The sequence below is a fragment of the Falco naumanni genome, chromosome Z (assembly GCF_017639655.2).
Source record: "Falco naumanni isolate bFalNau1 chromosome Z, bFalNau1.pat, whole genome shotgun sequence".
In the NCBI taxonomy this organism is placed as follows: domain Eukaryota; kingdom Metazoa; phylum Chordata; class Aves; order Falconiformes; family Falconidae; genus Falco; species Falco naumanni.
The window spans coordinates 69,177,724-69,199,799 of record NC_054080.1 but is presented as its reverse complement, the minus strand read 5'-3'; the positions used below and the strand labels follow the sequence as shown (position 1 = coordinate 69,199,799).

Sequence of the window (22,076 nt, the reverse complement as noted above, 5' to 3'; positions counted from 1 at the left end):
GTTTTGCGATACTACATACAGCTTAATGCTGACTTCCAACATGAAACAGTTTGAGTATCTTAAATAAAAGCTATCTATTTCTTCTCCTAATTCTTTGAAAGCCACATTGGTAGATCTTCTCAAAGAAGCTTAATACAAACCATCAAGAGTTGGCATCTCACCAAATTAATAAGGGACTATTAGTGGAACTAGTTTTTATAACAACATGATTAGCTTTTATATCAAAGTTCAGTAAATTGACTGCTTCGTGATGATAGAACGGGACCCATTTTCAGGCTGAAAGAGCTGCCTCTGACCCATGGATGCCTGAACCACCACGGTACAGACTGTATTGAATGGCAGAATCCTACACTACTCTGGCCTCTGTGTTTTATATTATTTACCCAGCCACATCTGGGTCAAGGTCAATGCATGCGTTTGAACACACAGCTTTTAGGATGGTTTTCAATCCTCTTCTGAACAAACTCTTTGGCCCAGTTAATGGCAAAATACCAGGTATTACGATTTCTCCCTAAATATAATTTCCATGGTAATTTTTGTTCTTTCTGTATTATTAGCTTTTTACTGTTGCAAAGAGAAGTTATATGGACCTTAAGATGAGAAAAGTATTAAATAATGTATGCTGTAATTGAAAAGTAAATCCAGTCAAGCATCAAAAGTGTTCCAGGCAGTGTAATGGTTTTATATGTTCCTGAAAATGAGTTGTATTTCAGCAGACACATGGTCACCAATATTAGTCTGAATAAAAATCCGTTATAGGTTTATGTGACTCAGTAGTAGATCTGATAAAAAAATTTAAAACCATTTCATACTGGGAAACACATTTCTTTGGAAATAAGAAAATACCATTTCTTCCAATATTTTCAGGAGAAGAATCAAGGAGGAAGTTAAGGAGCTGACCATGTTGAAATACCCTGTCTTTCAATTAAAACTAAAATTGTAACAACTGTATATGTAATGACGCTAATGAAAAATAAAGGTGAAATCAAATGTTTTGATTTTGTCAAGCTAAAATATTCTAGCTTAAGTGAAGAATATTCTTGATTTTTCCTATTAGTAAACTTGACAATACCATATTTTGTTCTTTACTGAAGGAAAGATGTCAAAAACATAAACTCCTTTACAAAACAGAATTGCTGAACAAGAGATTGTCATGCAACTGTAGCTGTTCTCTCTTAAAGTCACATCCTGAAATAAAAAATTGTGGTCCTACATTCACTGATGTTTCTTTATCATTACCCTCTAAATAAAAAAAAAACAAACATGGCTTTGAAAAGTGAAAGAAAGTAACTTCATTCAGAGTGTACTGAACTAAAAAATAATCACAAATCCACATTGGGAAATCAATCAATATTAAAGAGTCATAATTAAATTGTTCCTATATTGTCTTTCCTTATGGTTAAATTGCACTCTAGTTCTACATGAACACACACACACAACATATGTGTAAGCCTCTTACCTGTAGATAAATAAAGATAAAAAAATTCCACTATTTTTTTTCCAAGTTAACAACATTACCTTTGAGCTCATAAATTATAAAAATGAGCACTGAGATAGCAAAATAACATTTCCTCCTATTCGGGGCTGCGGGTCGGGGGGGAAGTAGGGAGGAAGGCAATAAATGGGGAGTTGAGCAGTGGGGAAATGAAGTGAAACAGAACAGTCAAAGCTGCTGAGCTGCTGTAAAGGTAGTGGTTCTGTGTCCTGTTATTTTTATGACAAAAGACATATTTCCCAGTAATAGCAGTTCAAGCAAGTCTATTCTTTTTTTCTAGCTGAAGGCTTAAGAAAGCAGATGGACTCTTTCCTGACTTTGTTCAAAGTTACAAATATACTTATACTCTATTTCTTTTTTTTTTACCAGCAATCAAACAGTATCAAGCTTAATGGGACTGAGAACATTACTGAAAATACAATGACTAAATTTATTTGGACATCAATTTGTTTAGATATGAAGGGTTAAAATAAGCAAATGTTCCATTACAACATATACCAAAAAGCCTGGTAACTTTACAGAATTCATTAATAGAGAGGAACAGAATTATTACAGTGCATTGGCATCGACCATTTTCTCAGCAATGAGCAGCTGGTTTTTAGCACTGCTAACATTATCTTTTCATGAGCTGCCATCACTGACACTTTAAAAGCAACTGCATCTACCCCTCCTGTCACAGGTGGTTATAAACACTCTACAGTAACGTGACAACTGGCAAGGCTCAGGAAGGAAAATGGAGAAAAGTTAATTTTCGATGTAAATAAGATGGAAACACTACTGCAGAAAAAATATTAAACATACTAGTTTCAATCTGATACTGAAATTTTGGAATAAGATGCAGACATAACATCTGCTTATCTTTGGGAATGAGCAAGAAAGGTTCTCCTCATCTCAGAAGCCTCTACAACTTCAAACAAAACACAGTCATTTCTATGTGCACTGTAACAGGTCCAAGACATTTTTACAATGTTAAAAAAAAAACAAACAGGAAGGCATTTCTCACTGCTCAGGCTGGAGGCCAGAGTGCTTATCTGAGATAAGGAATAGATGAGTTATTTCCTAAGTAGTAACAGATCAAAAAGGGAGTAGATAGTGATCTGATAATTGGGACCACTCACTAGGGAGTACAGAAGCATAGCCAGGCAGGGACTTTATCTGATTCTCCTGCACTATAAATGACTTATCTCATTTACTGAACATTATTCTTTTGGGCTTCTCTCTCTCTCTTCCCTCTTCCTGCTTGGATGAAAAATATTTAGATCTAAGGTTTTATCCTCACTAAAGAGCTGTCATCAGTAGCATCACACTTTCTTTCTTTTTCTTTTTTTTTTTTTTTTGGCAAACATGAATTGGCATCCTCTGCTGAAAGCTCATATTTGCAGAAAATGGCAGCTCTAATTATCCTAGACGCTTAACTCATCACTACCAAAATTAAGTCAAGACTGGCATACCACTTGGGTATGTTACAACACCAGGTCAGACATTGCTACTGCTGTTACTGGAATTTTCTGCAGTATGTAAAAATAGCAAAACAAGAAAAGAAAATCCCTACTAATGGATAAGGAATATTTAATAGTCTAACATTGGAATTTTCCTTTCATTGATTACAGTAACCTCGCTACTGCCTTCTCCCAAAGGATATAAAAAAGGTAAATAAAATAACGTCCAGGCCTAAACTATATACTTGTTACATAATTCCAAGTTATATACTTGGAATATGTCATTCATAACAAACTAAAAATATTATTAATTTAACTATACTTTCCAAGAATCAGAAGCTCACTGGCCTTATAGCTACCCAACACAATTGCATTTTTCATTATTTTTGTATCACTCATGGAATTGAAAATAAAAATTCCTATCATAAAGCATCTTCAAGGAAGTCCTAGAGTTCAGCCACTTTAGTAGGAGTTGTTACAGCAGATAGACCCCCTGGGAGTTTTCCAGTATCCTCTCCCGCCCTAGACATTATTCACGGGATTCTCTCATAATTGTGTCTTGAACATAGAGAATCACTGAATTTAAGACATTATGAAGAAAAAAAGAACTCGGACTCAACAAAACTTTACTTTTGCTGGAAAACTCTCAAACAGCTCTTTTTTAAATAGTACATGGCAGGTGATATGTTCCTCAGAGATACAGGTTATTAAAAGCACATGAAGCCTACCTTCTTTTTAGACTATGCTATATTCAAATTCAAGCCTTCAAAGTGTCTTCAAAGTCTAAGCCCTGAAAAGCTGTCTGTCAAATGCTCCAAAATGCAAACTGTAGAACAACAATGCTCCCCAGCAGAACTGAATATTTCACAACATCAATAAAATTGCATTTCTTTCAAAGGTCTTTAACAAATAATAAGAAACCATACTAAAATAAGATAATTAATGGTACATACTAGTTCTGGAGGAAAAAAAACAATCAATGAAATCAGTTCTGCATAGCTTGGGAAATAAGAAACAATATTGAATTGACTAGCATTAGACAGTACTCACAGAAATAATAGAAAGGAATAAGTGATCTGCAAGGCATAGAGCAGTTCCCTATCACCTACACTCAAATGCAACAGGGTATAAATATACTTGTCTAAGAACTGCAGCAGCTTTAAATACATAGTAGATGCAGGGTACATTTAACACGGGGCTTCGCATGGGCACAAGGGAGAAAGACCAGCAGAGCATCAAAAAGGGCTTGTCTCCAGAAGCCTATTGAAGTTATTAAAGACCTGCTCCCTGTTAGGTATAGAGATTGTTTAACCCCATTGATCTGACAGGAATAAACATCATAAAAGGATACAGCTGTGTGAATACTGATGGATCAAGGATCTGTGATAGTTAATTTGCACTACAAAGAAAAAGAACATTTTAGTGATCCTTTTTGGCAACTGCTGAGTCTCACAACCTCTTATCGATGGCATACCTAAAAGACATAGAACAAAGTGAATTTGTAGTAATTGGTTGAAGGATGGTGCTATAGCACCAGGGAAATCACTGACAACAATTAAAAGTAAGCATTAGTATATATTAAATATCATTATGGATTGTTGTCAACTATGTCAAGGTTATAAGCCAATTTGCATTCCACAAGAATGCCAGACTCCACTGGTTCCCAATTTTAAAAGTGCTGACTGTCTAGGAATTGGCTAAGACAAGACGATATAACCTTGTACCTTACAATGCCTTTTATATGACAAGGACACCATAGTAAACAAGCAACTGTGAAGGAAGGGGAACCTTCAGTTGCATACTGATTTTAGGAATCTCAGATTTGGAAGATAACTTCAAGATAATTCATACTTTACTCCTTCAAGGAATGAAGGAAAAATGTGGCAAATCAGGAAGCCTTAACAGATGTCATCTTTGGGAAAAGAAAAACCTTAAAAGTTGCTGACAGTGTATGGTACAGGCAAAATCACCCAAGGTCACAGAAGTGCAAAATCACAATGCAATAGAAACTGCATTTGAAACTGAAAGAAACTGTAAAGAGTGAAAGAAACTATCCCAACAGATAGAAGAGCAGCCTTTACTGTTGCTGGTGCACTTACCGTGATGAAAAAAGGCAGAGTACAATATTTTTACATGCTAGCAAAAACACTACTATGTATTACTAAGCTGTTATTTAGGGTAGAAATATATACTGAATAACGGTATAAAATAAAAGACGCCACGTCAGGCATTGCTCTGAAGGTATGCAGATTTTTACCTTAAGCCTTTTTAATATAATACTCCATTTTTTCTGAGCCATTGTGGCTTACTGTTTCATCTTATACTGAATAGTTATCAGGGCAGCAGATCTATGTCAACGTTAGACCACTTTTTATCATTTTTCAATTACCAACAGTTTCTCTCATCACACTTTCAACCAGGACGTAGATTAAGTCAGCAAGCTCCTACAGAGACATGCTTTTTTGTATTGTCATAAAACTTCACACTGAGCCCTTAAGAATAAAAGGCTTATTAAAATGTTTTTCACTAGGAGAAAAAATTTCTTTTTTCTAAAATAGACACAGTAAGCAGAAAACTGATTGGGCCAAATAATTTTGGAACGTCTCTATCCATTTAAGAGTTATTATAATTGATTTTATTCTACCTACATAGTAGTGTTCATCAACTAACATGAGTGAGCTGATGAACTCTTCTCCCCACAGTCAAGAAATCTATGATAATTCCTTCAAAGTGCATAACACAGAATACATAACTCTGTTTTTCAAGTACAAATACTTGATCTGCCATGGAACACATTGTGAAAAGGTAGAATCTTATTTAATCACTCTTTGCCTGATACTTTAGAAATAATCTGAGAACATCATCTAAAGTAACTGAATGCTAGCAATATCCCTGCATAGCTCTGGCAGTCTTGAGAACTGAAAGAGACTATGCCAATTACAGGCTTTAATCTTAAACTGAAGAGCAATTTAAAAAGAAAAATTCAAAAATCATAGCATCATAACATCATTTAGGTTGGAGAAGACATTTAAGCTCATCAAGTCCAACCGTTAACCCAGGACAGCCAAGAGCAATACTAAACCATGCCTCTAAGTACCACATCTATACATCTTTTTAAACACTTCCAGGGATGGTGATCTAACAAACATTAGATTTTTTTCCTCTTTTTTTTATGTTCCACATTTAAAAGAGCTTTTCAGCAGACATGATAGAGTCATAGAATCATTTTGGTTTCCCTTCAGATCTAGCGCAAAGTTCTCTCAAAAAGCCCTGCTAACTCCTGACCTAGAGTCTATTTTCCCTTTTGCAAACAAATGAGACAGGTCAGCAAGGTAAGTCTTGAGGATGCTCCAGTTTCTAACAGTAAAATGGAAAATTCTCCAGTGTTCACCAGTTCCGCTAAATTCAATTGATGAACAGACTGGATCACTGTATTCAAAACATTACATGGTAAAATTAAACAAGCTTCACCTTTTCATTCTCTCCAGGTCATACATCTTATTTCTTCTGTACACAAGTAAATTCTTGATGCTGTCACTGGGTAGGAGCTTGAGAGTAGTGCTAATAACCAAGGCTAAGACGACCTCTGTTTTGAAGTGTTTGCTCTCCAACGCTTAATGTGTGTCTGGGCTCACTGCCCAATTTTTTGAGAGAGATGGACACTTCTGATGGTGCTGCTAAGAGTCATAACAAGGAGCACAGATCTGCTGACAGCTAGTCGATGGGAAATGTCAGGGCTGAGACATTGCCCTTTCTGTGTGTGTGTTGTGAGACAGTCATTCCACAAAACCTGCATATACCCCTGCTGCCTGTTGGTATGAGTGCTCTCACAGCCACGTGCTCCATTAGGCACTCAGTCCAGCACAAGGAATCGTGTCGGGTCAGGTAGGGCAGTGTACCAGTGCAGACATTGTCCCATGCCAAGCCTGCCTGAAACCCTTTCAGACCAAGGAGGGAAGCGATTCCTGATCTCCTGCTTCCTTTCTTCAAAACATTTGTGGACAGACAATATGGGTTTGTTTCCTTTTGTAAAATAAAGCACTGCTACTACAGGGCAAAATTTTTAACAGAGAATAAACCTGTATATTTTAACAGAGAATATTCTGTAGCTATCATCTGGGATGGCTTACAAAAATACTCTGTTTAACCCAGCAAATATGACAAGTTTAGAAAACTGGTTTTCTCTCTTTTGTTTCCAACTGCAAGAAAAGAAACCGAAGCATATGTCTTCTTGGTATGCTTATTTGCACTCCTCTAAGAAAAAACTGGCACTAAAACTTCTCATGTTTTGCATCTTCAGCTATGGAAACAGACCAGGGACTCAGAGCTACAAATTCAGTAACAAGCTCTGACCTGCCACTGCCACTGCCACTGCCTGTGAGCACCAAGCACAGAGCACCTGCTTTCTGTCTTACTTAGATACTTACATGACATAAAGAAAGAGGTGGGGGACTGAAAAGATGTTGGAGGACAAATGTCTGGGGGCGTATTTCTCAGTGTGAAAAAACAGCTGGAAGTCACTCGAGCACATTTGTAGGTCAACTTAAAAATAAACTAGTTTGATAAACTTTATCCATTTAAAACATCAGAAATTTGAAAATACTATGAAATATTTAACAGATTTATATCTCTGTATTCCTAAATCAGATTTCTAAGCATTAACCATTCAGTGAAAAGAACATCAGGCCCCAAAATAGTATCTACCTACTCTGCCAGCCAACTGAAATACTGAACATGCAAAATATTACATGCATGCAAAGAGAGGGGGGAAATGGTGCAAATACTGCATTTGCAACACGTCAGTCGCAACTATAGCGATCACAACAGTCCAGCTCTGCTGCTGCCTACCCCAACAGGGTCTGCGTGTATCTGACCCTACTTAAGTCCTCTAGGTAGCTAGAAACCTGCTTCTATACCTCCCCCAAGCTGTCTGAAGCATCCCAGACAAAGAAAGATTCATAGACACCCAAGAATTAGAACAGAGCAATTGACCTCGCTTGACAACCAACAAGAATTTTCCTTTGTAATTTACTAACGAATTCAATTATTACATGATCATTATATGACTGCAAACCTGGTGATGCCAGTCAAAACTGGAGTCCCAAAACATAAAGACAGATTAAAGGATGATGGCTATTAAGGAAAGTGGAATAAAAACAAAACTATGGGTAGCTTAAGTCTAGTGAGTCTTTAACAAGTCTTGACAGAAAATACCAGATACCATAATTTCCAGTGTTAAGTTCCCTCAGTGTTCTAAACTGACCATAGTAAAGTTTTCAGTGAAGATCAGCCATTCATTCCATAATAACAAATATAAAAATATTATTATATTATATATACACAAAAAATTAATAAAAGCACTAATTAGCAGATTAAGTAAAAGTTATAACAAATAAACCTTCTCTCTTATGAATTCAGAGAAACATTTTCTTGTGAGGTGCCACCAGTCTTGTTTCTTTTTCATTGGAGTGATTCTGCTGAGTATTTGCAATGACAAGAACACAGTGAGGGGAGAAACAAACTGAGTTTTCAGCTTCCAGCCACAAACTGGACGTCAGAGTAGTGGGTGCGATTCAAACCAGACTGTGTTACCAACAGCCATACGGCTTGTATAATTTTCACATAGCTTAAAGTAAAAGATGGAAGTCAAGGAAAATATCACAGACAAATTTTTTGATACTGGTTTTCTAGACAGCCACAGCTAAGAAGAAGCACCAGGTATAAAGAAAAAAGTAATTATTTGGTAATATATGGGCATGAGGTTGCTTGCCCCTTCTATTGCCAGATTTTTTTTTCCCTCCTCTCCTCTTCCATAGGTTTATTATGCTTAATAATTAACATAGTATCACATTTTTTTAGTATATTTAGCACTAGAACATAGAGCTAGAGGTGCACTGCTGCTCCAAAAAGCTTACTGTCAAAAAATAAAAAAAAAGAGAACTAAAGGAAAATGAGACTCCTCAAGCATGTATAATAATCCTTAAATCCAAGCTTTAAATATCCCAAGCTATACCTCTTTCCTGACCTAGCAAAAACGTACAGTTTTTATTGGTGGGGAATTATTTTGCCCTGCTCAGATGGCAGTCCCCTATTGGGCTAAATTTTGTAATCCTGAACGAGGTAGTCATTGCTTCAAAAGAGCATCATTATATTCTTGACCTCAGAGAAAAACTTTTAAAGAAAGTAGAAGGAAACCCATGGGAGCATGGTCATGATTCATGTGAGACTAAATTTCAAAATTGTTTAAATGAGGGAAGAAACAATATTCTGTACTCATAACTAACAAAGAACTAAATAATTTAAATTTACACGCTTCCTTTTGCATTTCAGTGCACAATTCATAAACCAAATATTTAACTGACCAATTTTTTTTCATTGTTTGTTCAAAGATACAAGAAATAAACTGATTCCCTAGATGAAGCATCTTAAAATAGCTGAGGTGTCAAACAAAAAGACAAGTTCACCTAATTCTATAACAAATAATGCCCAAAATTTATGCTAGTGTAATGTCATGATTTTCAATTCTTAGCTTTAAGTTGTTCAACACAGACACATGTGGTTTTAAAATTATGATGTAGGTGAAGAATCATGTCTTCAGCTAGTTTACAGAACATGTTCACTTTACACAAAGGCTCTATATACATCTAAAAAGGAGGAGAAGGAGTTTCCCAAAGGCAAAATCCAGTTGTCAAAATTACTTTTTGATTCTAAAGAGTACTAGTAATTGGCTGAAGCAGACACCATAGGAATTGCTGTGTCACAAGGACAGCATCCAGCATAGCTGCTGTCAGATGCTACCACTTCTAAACACCCTACTGAGGTAAAAAGAAAAAAAAAAAAAAAAAAGTGCTTCTACCTCAAATATAAACTAACTTAACTCTTAAGCAAGAGTTGACAATAGCTAGTGAGTCAATCAATGATGTCAAAAACCAGATAAACAGTATACGTAAAAATTTTGGTGTTGATTAATTTTATTTTCTCTAGCTTCCATGGGAATAACAATAAGTAGGTTAAATGAAAAAGAAGATAGCATGTAAAGTTCTACTGGTATTTGTTTTATAATTTTTTTAACATTAGCTACCTTTATGGATTTGCTTTGACAAAAACGTTACAGTGTTGACAGCAGTTCTATACAATTGACACTCATTTCCAATGCCTGGCAGTTAATATGCCAATTAAGAGTCCCAATAAACAGACTGATTTTTTTAAAAATTATTTTTAGAAGATCAATAAACATAGATATTTGTGATATGCAAACTTTAACAGAAATATAAATGAAAATCCACATAGAACTAAGCTGTGTATTGTTACCAAAATTGTCACATAATAAAAAGGACAAAGAGAAAAACACGTTTATGGTAAGGTTGGTTTTGCCATGGCAAACAATAAGTGATGGGAAAAAAGAGGTTCATATGAATGATGCTGAAGAAAAAACAGTGTTTCACCTAGTTCATCAGAAAATCTCTGTAAGAAAAAGGCAAGTAACTTGTTTGGATTTAATATCTTAAAGCTTCTTGGAGATTAAAACAATGCGGCAGTTCCAGAATTACCCCTTGCCTGCTAAAATTACATTTTAGTTGGTTGTTGGGTTGTTTTTGGTTTTTTTTCATTTCCTTGTTAAAACTTATCTGACACTAAATCTTCCCAGCTGGAAAACAGTTCTCATGTGGGATGCCCGGTCATTTTTGTGACAGATGAAGACGTAATTCATGTCTTTGGTTGAGGGATGAATTGATCATCCTGAAGAGAACTACCACACCTTTTTCAATCATGTGCTTTGGAAATCCCACAGGAAGGTACTCTTAAAAAACAGGTTCATTTTAAGTTACACACAGCAAGTTCATTCTCCAGGTTCAGGTTTTGGCCATAAATCTTGTATGCCATTATCTTAAAAGTATGAACAGAAGCATCAACTCAGCAGCAAAACTTACAGTTTTTAGTGGAGATAAAAGATAGTTTGTCATGAGCCTTTGAATATTGCCAGTCACTTAAGGTAAACTGAGGATATGATGCAAGGAGAATTAATCTGGAGAGATAAAAATTGTATATAGGACCATTTCCTTTGGTTTCTATTCAGCGGTATAGAGATGTTGTTAGGAACCTTCACACTTGGAGATATATTCGCATAAATATGTGCGTGTATATTTCTTTTCTATTTATTTTCTCACTTTTTTTTTTTTTTTTTTTTATGTCAATCACATCTTTCCTCTCCTCTACAGGCAGCCCAGCTTTACAAGGCGCATGGCTCTGACAAAGATTATGGCAGTTACATCATAAAAAGCCATGCAGCCACTTTGTTTTCTTACAGGTGGCCTCTCCCATGCATATTTTGGGAGAATATACATGTTCTATAGAGGTCTCTACTGTCACAGCTCCTCACCTACGAATGCCCACTTGGATGCAAAGCAGATCTCCAATGTTGCATAGCATTTTGTCAACAAAACCATGACAACAAATACATTGAATGGCAGCAGTTCCTGCCAGATCAATAAATGGCAACATTTACTGGAAAGGTGGTGCAACTACCCTAACAAGGTAAGCAGATAAATGGTTAAGCTTATTGCTATTGGTTCTGAAAGCAGAGAGGATGGGAAAAAAGAGCAGTTTTAAGAAGATGGTAAGTAACTAAAAGGAAAATACTGTGAGCCTAGACACATGGAAAGGCTATAGCAAAGTCTTTGTTGAGAGAGTCTGTGTTGAGAGAGGTGAAAATAGTGAGAAATAAAAGCATGTTCCAGTGCAGTACGGCGAGGAGAGCCTAATAGTTCAATCACAGCCTTCATTTCTGCTTGGAGTCAAGGAGCACAGCTCTGACAGTCTCTGAATTAGGTTATTTTCCTGTTCTTTCCAGGTCACAACTATATTTAAATCACACATTACACATGTGGGATAATGTCATGGTTATTTGGAATAAAATCATATAATAATAAAATAAATGACATTCAGGTTAGAAATAACTCATTAAATATAAATTGCAGCTGAAAAAGCCATTTCCACACTGCATCTCAGTTCCTCAGCCCTCTCTAAAAAGTTATATACAATTGCATCTTTTTCCCTAAGTGGTTAATTCAGACCATTTTATCCTTACAAAGCACAACCTTGTTCCTAATTAACTATTAAACCACTATTCCATTGTCTTCAATGGGAGCCATAACAGAAACCTACTTAAACAAGCAGTGTCCCAGGTATTTTATTGTATTAGAATGTAGTCAAATTTTATCAAAATCAGAACATGATCCTCAACCCTTTGACATGCAGTGAATTCTGTATCATTTCAGTCCTGGTCTTGTTCAATGAAATGCCCAGATAAGCTAAGGAACATGGCAGACTGAGAGAATGAATAAAGGCAACAAACAATACACAGATGGTCTACCTAGCACAGCTCAGCACAAGTTCTTCAGATATCTCCCTTTTCTACCTCTCTGACCTTTCTGACATAACCAAGGCAATACTCTCCCACAAAATCCTGTAAAATTAACCATTACACTGGTCTCCAAATAAAAGAATGGAAGAATAGAGTGCTAGCATTGTTTGGGGGGTTTTTTATTTATTTAAAAAGCTGTTCAGAGCAACTGACAACTTTCTCTTTAAAGTAGAACAGAATTACCTCAACTTGAAATCTAATGAATCATCTTTCCACTCTTTAATACCTGATTACTTAATTAAATGTCCATTGTAGCCAAATGTTAAGAAAAGGTTAAAAACGTTCATACCTAGCTTCTACTCATACAATTTTCTGATTTATTTTTCCTGTGTAACTTGCTCCTCAGCTCTCAATTAGTAATGACGCCGGTTAAGAAAATCTTGCTGCTTTCTTTAATAAATAAATTAATTAATTAACAATGTGTTAAATATTATTACAATGAAATATAAGTCTTCCATTTCAACTGATAACTAGACATATTTTACCATGTAGGATGGCAAACCACCTTCAAATCTGTCTTCTAAAAATTTATTTTAGAAGTCTACTTGAGACATCATAAAATGGCAAGAATGTAAACCTAACAATCGCTAAAGATTGCTTACCCTAGCAGCTACACAAAAAGAATACCAAGACAAATTAAAATCTGTGCACAAATCTAAGGTATTTATTCTAATTATTTCTTTACACGCAAAGATCCATCAGTATTATGAAAACAAACACAGAGGGGAAGGATCTTACAAGGCATTAGTGACAAGCTGAGAATACCTTTTGGCTATATTACTCTTGCTGAGTAATTTGGAAGTGTAAACAGCCATTCTGAACTGGTCACTATTAATACAAAGCTGAAAATGCTGAGATACCAGAATGGATTGTTTAGCCTGTAAAGAACAAACCCTAAGTTTGTCATTCCTGTTAAAATACATTGGGGAAAAAGTGAAAATCCAAATCCTATTCAGAGCTTCCCTGTTTCATCACTGCAAGAACCAAAGACAGCTCGTAACACATGTGCTCACCATGGGAAGGACTGTGCAGTACCGCAGTGCCCAAATGGTGAACCACAATCCAAACCAGGGGCTGCTCAAACAGCTCTTTGGCTGTCACCACGTTCTCTGATGGCTCTGCAGCCCCAGGGAGGGAGCAGGGTGACATGCTGAGCTGATCAGGCAGCAGCTCTGTCTAACAAGGGGACTGAACATCACCACCCTCACCGCTTGCCTGCATGGGGTGTATCCATCAGGCTATTACCCTGTGAAAGCTAAGCAGGCTCTCTGCTTGTGTTAAAAGCTTAGGATGGAAGAACAAGAGGCTTTTTTCCAAATCTGCAGCCAGAAGTAATGCGTGCAAGCTCTAGCAAGTGCAAAACAATGAATTATCTCCAGAATAGCTCAAAAAGTAATGAACAGCAAATAAAACTTTTTAAAAAATCTTCTAATGGAACTGTTTTACATTTCAGTGTTGAAGTCAGGCTGAAGCCGTTCTGATCATTTTCAAAACTGACTGACTGGCATCACCTAGGCATGCAACTGCAGGGATGAACCCACCTTTTCTTGGGTCTACTGCCAAGACCCCCAGCAACAGGCCCATTACATAGAAGCCAGATTAAACTCCTATGAAGAAGAAAACATTATCTTCCAACATTTCTCAAGGTATGTTTTATGTGGTTTATCTCCCAGGGAAAAAATCATTGCTACACAATCACTCTCTTGGTGTAGGCACACAAGAAAGGCAGCTCAGTTTGCACAGTCTTAAAAAGGGGGTAAAAAGATGAAGCAAGAAACTTTACACTCGTAACACTTCCTATTTACTCTGTAGGTGGATGGATTATTCTTTCCGTGAAAGTGATTACATGCAGCCCATAAAGTGGGAAATTAGAAAACTGAATACTTGCTTTTTTTTTAATAATAAGAATGTCTTGCTTCTACTTAATAACTGCCTGCTCTACAAATGTGCTGTTCTTTTTCAGCAATTAGTATTCTCTTATTAGGAGACCATGGATTGTAATGTCTTCTAATTGTTTCTATCAGTTATGTGCATTTTCCTACTGTTGTACAGAATTTAAAAGAACGAAGATTAAAAACTTGAGGGTATGCTCCATTATCTATGTCAGTGATATTTCATGGATGTATGCTTTAGCTGCAATGAAACATACCTTTCTCAAATAAATCATTTGCATTGAAATAAATGAAAAAGCACTGGCACAAGCAAGCACAATTTACCCATCTAATGTTAAAACATGGATGGTTCCATGTAAACAAAAAGGCTTACGTGAAATGAGATAAATTATAATTCCTCATTTGGAACACTACAGTTTAGTAAAGATTGTGTCAGGTTCTCTGTTTAGCAAAACACAGACAATAGGCTTGTAAGTTACCTGACAGAGAAGAAAAAATTAACAGCACTGCAGTTTGCCTATCTATATATTATGAGACTGATTTTTGCTATTATAAAAACATTTTGATTCACATGTTCTTTCATATTCTATAATGCTTTATTTTGGAATTTAGGTATTATTTAGGTACTTTATCTATTGTTTCAGTTCTAGCCATGTAAGCAAATTATATTAATAAACTAGAACTACACTATCAAGACAGAATATTGACAGCCTCAACAGTACCAAAGAAACCGTCTCTACACTTTGGGTTCTAGCTCTACAGGATCAGAGCCTGCAAATAAAATATATTGCACTCAACCGCTGTCATAGAGACATACTATCCGTTAGCCAACATCCCAACTGAATTAGGGAGGAATACCAGCACTCCGAGTCCTACCCAGTAAGGAACTGACGGCCAGCACAACTCCCAGGTGCAAAAGGAACACATCTCTGGGGAACTGGGCTGAGCATCTCTCTGCTTTGCTGAAATTAGAGAGTTCACCTCCTACTATAGCTATGTTGAGCAAAGAGCACTCTTAGCTTCTGTAATTCAAACCTCAAGCAGACAGCATGGGTTTTTTTCCCTTTAGATTACATAAGAGGTGGAGCTGGTCAGCAAATGTCAAGCACACCTGACAACAGCTTCATCTGGTAGGGGAGACTGCAGAACAAGGAGGAAGCCGCAGATACTCACAGGTATCTGAGATACAGCCCAGCACAAAATGGAAGTCAGCTGTGTAAGACATACATATACCAACAAGTATCTGCACACTAAACAACAATGAATAATTCATCACTGTTTGCATATTTACTTAGTCCTGTTAGGGAACATTGGGGGTGGGGGGGCGGGCGTGGAAGAGACAAACAGCTTGGTCTTTTGATATTTTTCGTTGATCCACAACCCGACCGCAGGCACAGACTTTATATGGGAGGACACAAGTTCACTAATTTATACATACAAGGCATTTCCCAAGCATGACTTTCCAAAAGAATGCAAAACTTGCTTTTCTTTTTCCCTCCTATAAAAATTGGCAGGAAATCAGGATTTTTTCTGCCTCCATCTTCTTAATGGTAGAAAGGTAGAAGACATCAATACAGAGGTTTTGTTGCAGCATTCAAAGATTCTGTGGCAGTAACAGAAGGTACACTCTCCTACATCTTCTTTCCCCCAAAGTTATTTAACAAATTTCCTCCACTCACTCCCTATGAGCTCGACAACTCGTATGTGATTGATGTATCTGTAATAGGCAATAAAAAAGTGTGTCCTAGTTAAAGCTAATTTACTTCAAAATTGCCATGCAACCTGTACTGATATGGTCATTTGCAGTACTTCACTAATGGATACAACTTTATAGGGCCGAGAAAATATATTTGAAATTATCTCCTTGGAGGACAGGAATTAAAACTGGATGATAAGAAAGAAAAAAATATTAAGTCACCTCCCATTTCCATGAGACCATTAATTAAAAAGTAAGTTAAACCATGTAACACCCTCATTAACTGGAAAACCCTATGCCTTGTAGACATAGTCCTGTTAAAATAAAATAAAATTATTAATCCAATCAGTATGGATATGTGTTTTCATCCGACACTACCAAGTACCCACCTAACTCATCATCTCCCCCTTCTCACACAATTCCCCATTCAGTGATCAAAAGGAGACAACTTCACACCTGGCTGTAGAGGAAAGAAAAAGTGGTTTGGTTTTCTGTAGGGGACAAAAGTCACCTCTATGCTTACCATAGAAACAGCAGGCTACTGATGTAAGAGTTGTCTTCTGTTGTCTGGGTAACACATGCTCTTTTACAACTTTTTTATTTAGTCAACAATAATGACTCAACATCACATAGACATAACATGTACTCCTGTGGTGTTGGCAGCAAGCAGCACAAGGAGAGGACACCTAGTGGCGACCAGTGATAATTAGGGTTGGTAGCGTGAAAGCAACATGAACCTGTTAATGCAGGACATGATTTGGCAAAGCTTAGACACTTTAATTTTTCAGCACTTCAGTAAGACTTAGCTTTCAAGCAAGCTTGTATTTATGAGCTTTTATCGATCGGCATTACTGTGATTGTTAGAAATGACACAGTAAAAAGTAGAATGTCTGTGTGGTATGCTCAGAAATGTGTTTCATTAAATGCCTGAGCTTTAGCAACAGCTAGAATGGATATCAACACTTATGTAGGTGCCTGAACCTTGAAAAGGCTTGGCAAGTTGAAAACTACATTTCAGTACAAGTCAAACCAAAATAAGACATGGCTACAATTCAAAATTAGCACATATTTTACTAGATGATTTTTTTGCAAACATAGCCTTTATTGCACTACTTGCAATAAGCATTCAGTCACTTTATAAATTGGTTCTAATTCCACATATTCAGGCATCTCAGAACAAGTAAGACTTAGGGTACAGTTTCAGAAGTACCACTTCTGTTTCCTTATACATCTACTAGGTCTTTTCTTGTGATTAGAACAGCTGTAAGCAAAGTTATTAGTCTGGTTTTTAAGCAGCTTTTGAAAAATACTGTTATTTGAAAGAATCAGTAAATTTATATCAGAGAAAAATGTAGAGCAAAAAATCAGTAAATTTATATCAGAGAAAAATGTAGAGCAAAGTGGCATATCATTTGACACATAACAATGTATCTTTCCCTAATTGTTCATATCTTTCAATTTTAATTGTAGTTATCTATGAGCCCATTTAACTAAGAATAACTTATTAGTTACTTACTAGTTGCACGCAAACCTATGTAAAACATTCAGGGGTCAGCAGCTTAGGCAGTCCCATAAAATAAGCTTAAGCAAATAAGTTAGGTCCAGTATGTCCTGTTTGGTATTTTTAGGAACCTAAGCTAAAAAAAATTAAAATAAAATCCAAAACAAACCCACTGTCAGAAATTACCATGAAAGTATAATTTCTACAATCATCAATTTAAATAAAAAAACTATTTGTCAACATCTGAGTTGTAAATGACTGTAATATTCGATATTATAAATAAAAAGCAGTTTTACGAAAGTGTAAATTTGAAAATTCAGTAGATTAACTCCTGCCAGCATATCTCCTGCCCCTTTGTTAAAGTGTTTCCTCCCATTTCCACTGTGTCATTCATTTGGATAAGCTATTAATATCAGACTGATATATGAAAGTATCAACTAAATTTCATCTATATTGCACCACAGGCTATAGCTCTGTTCTGACATACCAGTTAAGGAGAAAGTGTCTGCAATGCATGTATTTATTTCGCTCTGTATTACTCTTTGTGGCTGTTAGCAGCTTGATCTTGATTTAAATTATTTAAATGTTGTGGAAATAAAGAACTGTGTTTCACCAGTATGATACAAAAATATTTTAAATTTTTGCCTACTCATCTTAAAGTTCAGCATACTGAGCAACTGAAATCCAGGTATGTGATAGGAAAAAAGGAAAAGCTCAAACAATTTCAACCTGTCTTTTCTGTTAAAGGACGTATAAATACTGCAATGGGGTAACAACAGTATTATACAACCTGGTTTGTTCATCAGTCAGTTTTCCATGAAGTATCCTCTTAACAGGTTATGAAGAATGAATTTTCTGTCTGTCCTATCAATATGTTTGACATAGTGCTCATTATTCTAGACTCAAATACACAGTATTTCAGATTTGTCAGCACCACATTTAAAACCAACATGTCAGCCAATAGGCAAAAATTATTAAATTATTTTAAGCACACACAAACAGGCTCCAGTTCTGTGTCATAAAAATTATTTAACAGTTACTCCCTGCTGTCCATGTACAAACACACACAATACAGAAAAGATTAGTATCAGCAGCAAAGGTCTCACTGACTACCCCTATGGGGTCATCCCACTATTGTTTCCTAGTTCAGCAAAGTTAAACCTTACCCAGTTGGGGGGGGGGGGGGGGGGTTGTTTGTTTGTTTTAAAACATTACAGTGCTATAACACACAATTTCTCCAAAGTAGTGTTGGATCACTGTGTAGAACAGTTTCACAAGCTACATCCAAAGTGGTAATCAACTACTGTGATAACACAAGCCAAATAAGAAAATCCATGACCACCTTCATTTCTCAAATCTGTAAAATTCTAAACAAATAAAAAAGAACATTTTTTTTCTTGCAAATATTTCATTTTGGGACTTATCAGAACCTGATTTAGTCTACATATTTATCACTGTTCCTGCATGTTATCACAGTCATCAGAAATCTTTAAAAAGCTGCCAATGAACTTTTTGCTGCTTTATGGCAGGCTAAAAAATCCCAACAACAACAAAAAACCACCTTCAGACCCACTTTCACCTTACCAAGAACATGCAGGGAGCACTACAATGTGTTATCAAACACATAGATTCCATTTATTTTCCAATACTTGTCAAATAAAGTATTATACAAAAAATATTTCACAAATGTTACTAGTGGAATCAAAGGTGAAGTTGCAATCAGCCAGACATTAGCTAAAAATTAAATGGGCCAAACACCAGCTACTGCTGGTTTGGACCACATCCTCAGGTCACTTCTAGTCCCATTTAGTGGACTACTCAACTATTTCTGATTTAGAATACCTGATTTATCTTTGACAACAGATGGAAAGGGCAGGGGGGCAAAAAGGTATTAATTTCTCTGCTTAGTAGGCCTTTATAGTGGCAAGCTATTAACTCAGGCTGCCAGAAAATAATGTCATTGAACACATTTCAGAAGGTTGTCTCTATAAAACACAGAGGAGACAAAAGCACAGCTTTATGGTAGAACTGCAAAATAGCTTAATCATTTGCCTTAGTTAAATTGCATATAAAATCACAGTGCTCTATTTCTGTGTCAAAAACATAGTTACACTGCATTAGAGGGAGGCAAATAGAAGTACAATCTACAACATACAATAATAAAATTAATGTCCTATTTCAGGAGCTTTTTTGAGAAACAACTATAAATTTATTAGACTTTTGATACTTACTATCATGCAACATCATGCCACTTTTAAATACAACCTGACTTTACTTGTGAGATGGCTTTGCATTTAGGTTTCTGTTAAACCAGAAAGTGAATATAATACTGGAGATAACCAGCAGAAAAAGCATAAGAAATGGTACCAAATCATCCTTTAATATTCATTTAGTTAAATAAATCTTTATTAAAATAGCTAAATAAATATATGCAAATCTATTTTAATAGTGCTTCTACAAAAATGTTTTACAAAATAATTATCATTATACTTGCTGCAAGAAAGGTTTAGAAAGCAGCAATTATTTTTCTCACATTTTTAGTAGCTCCTTTTAAAATACATTATCATATTTAGAACTACACAAATGGGGACAGGCAAGAAATGAAATGACTGAATCATGGTGCTACGTGCCAAAGTATTAAACACTTCCTAACCATGAGCATGCCAAATTATGGAAACTTGTAATTTCCTGGAAATGCCATCATGCCAAATTGACGTCTGGAAATAGTGGAGTTCACAGTTTAGATGGAAATGACTCAAAATTTGAACTACCCATTTTTTATAAAGATCAGTATTTGATATATTCAGCCCACATAGAGTCTTCAAACAATGAGCATTCTAAGAAATCTACTCAATTACAAAGAGTTTCAATTTCTCCTGAAATAGAAAAATATGAACATGTATTTCAAGTTCTTTGTGATGACAAGAGTATTAACTTCATAAATTTAAGTGCTAGTCACTAAAGTGATATGTAGATTTAGGTTGTTGCTAAAATTTCTAATATTCTCAACAGGAGCCCATCCATGCTTATTGTACTGATAGCCCCAAACAAATTTCTGGTCTTTGTTGTTAGTAGAGAGAAGATGGTTATTTTGTGCTTTTTTTTTTTCAAAAAAAAAAAAAAAAAAAAGTCTCTTCTACTACCACCTGTATCTAATTATACTAATTAGTGAGTAAAAACTCTTTATTGCTTTCTGGTTCTTGTGTAGCTCTTCAGAGAGACCTGTCTAGCTCTTTGTAGGAATAAGTTCTCAGCCAACTATGTTATAACCACGTAAATCTTACCTCTTCCCACTGGTGTATGTATCTAATCAGTCTTGAAAGGCGTAATAAACGTAACAGGCTGAGGATTTTTGTAAATCTCACAATACGAAGTGCTCTTGCTGTCTTGTAAACCTCTGAATCCATTCCTTTTTCTACAATGAGAAATATATAATCCACTGGTATTGACGAGATGAAGTCAACTACAAACCAGCTTTTTAAGTAATTCATCTTAATGATTTTAGGGTCCAGTATTATTTCAGAGCTGTCTTCATTTACAGTCCCCGTTCTAAAATTCATGATCAAGTCCAATAGAAAAACAGTGTCTGATGCCACATTGAAAATAATCCATGGTGTTGTTGTTTGCTCTGTGAAGAATGTGATTCCAACTGGTATAATGACAAGATTTCCAACCATCATTATGAGCATGATTAAGTCCCAGTAAAACCTAAAAAGAAAGGAAGAAACAAAATGGTTGACGTATGTGGTAAAACACACTTAGAAAAATGGCCTCTATCATGCCATCAACTTCACCTCAAGATACTGAAAACATTTTGTTAATGCTACAAAAACTCTCATCGCTTTAAGTCATTCAATATATTCATGGTCAGTAGAGCAGACAAGGTAATTAATACATTTTATTATGTACCTTCCTTCTCAAGAATGCACATCTAGGATAAAGACAGTACTATGGCTTATCACTCCATGGCATACCTGAAAGGTGTGCATGTGCAGCACTGAGTATACTTACTCAGACTCCTGTCAAAACCTGTTAGTGAGTTTAGATAATGAAAAGGGGTGTCTGGTGCCAGTCAGGAGTGCTTTAGCAATGCGGTATTTTTTAAGGCTTATACCTAAATGAAAACCCAAATAACTAAACAGATAACATATCAAATATAAGTACCTCTTTGCAAAGGCACTCATACCATTACAGTGCTGGAATAAAATTACAGGAAAAGAAAAAAAAGTACCAAAGCAACCAATAGAAACAAAAGCTAGGTAACACCAAAACCTTCACCCACTTTTACAACCTGAATTGAACTTTCATGCATTTTTACAACTTCATAGTCTATCTTCCTTCAGAGCTAGCTAAGAAGTCTGGACAATAATAGCTGCAACTTGCATAGTATAAAATAGGTATTGCGTTTCACCATTTTGCTCTGGAAGTATCTAAAGGCTCCTCTCTAACACTGTTAGAATGCTGCTAAGAGTGCTTGATACAGATGGTAGAGAGACAGACTCATAACTTTAGTATCAATTACAGAAATGGTGAGTAAATCCACCTGTTACATAGACTATACATCTATCCTGATGGAAGATTTCCAGGAGATGGGAGTATATACCTTGCAGATTTTAAGAAAACTATGAT

The 22,076-nt window shown here is 35.9% G+C and overlaps 1 protein-coding gene across 1 annotated transcript in view; it reads right to left on the bottom strand.

The window, feature by feature from the left end:
* HCN1 (hyperpolarization activated cyclic nucleotide gated potassium channel 1) overlaps positions 1-22,076 on the bottom strand; it is a 199,316-nt gene that overhangs the window by 153,747 nt on the left and 23,493 nt on the right. The window contains exon 2 of the mRNA XM_040580815.1: positions 20,732-21,155. Coding sequence (XP_040436749.1) covers positions 20,732-21,155 — 424 coding nt within the window. The remainder of the gene's footprint in view (positions 1-20,731; positions 21,156-22,076) is intronic.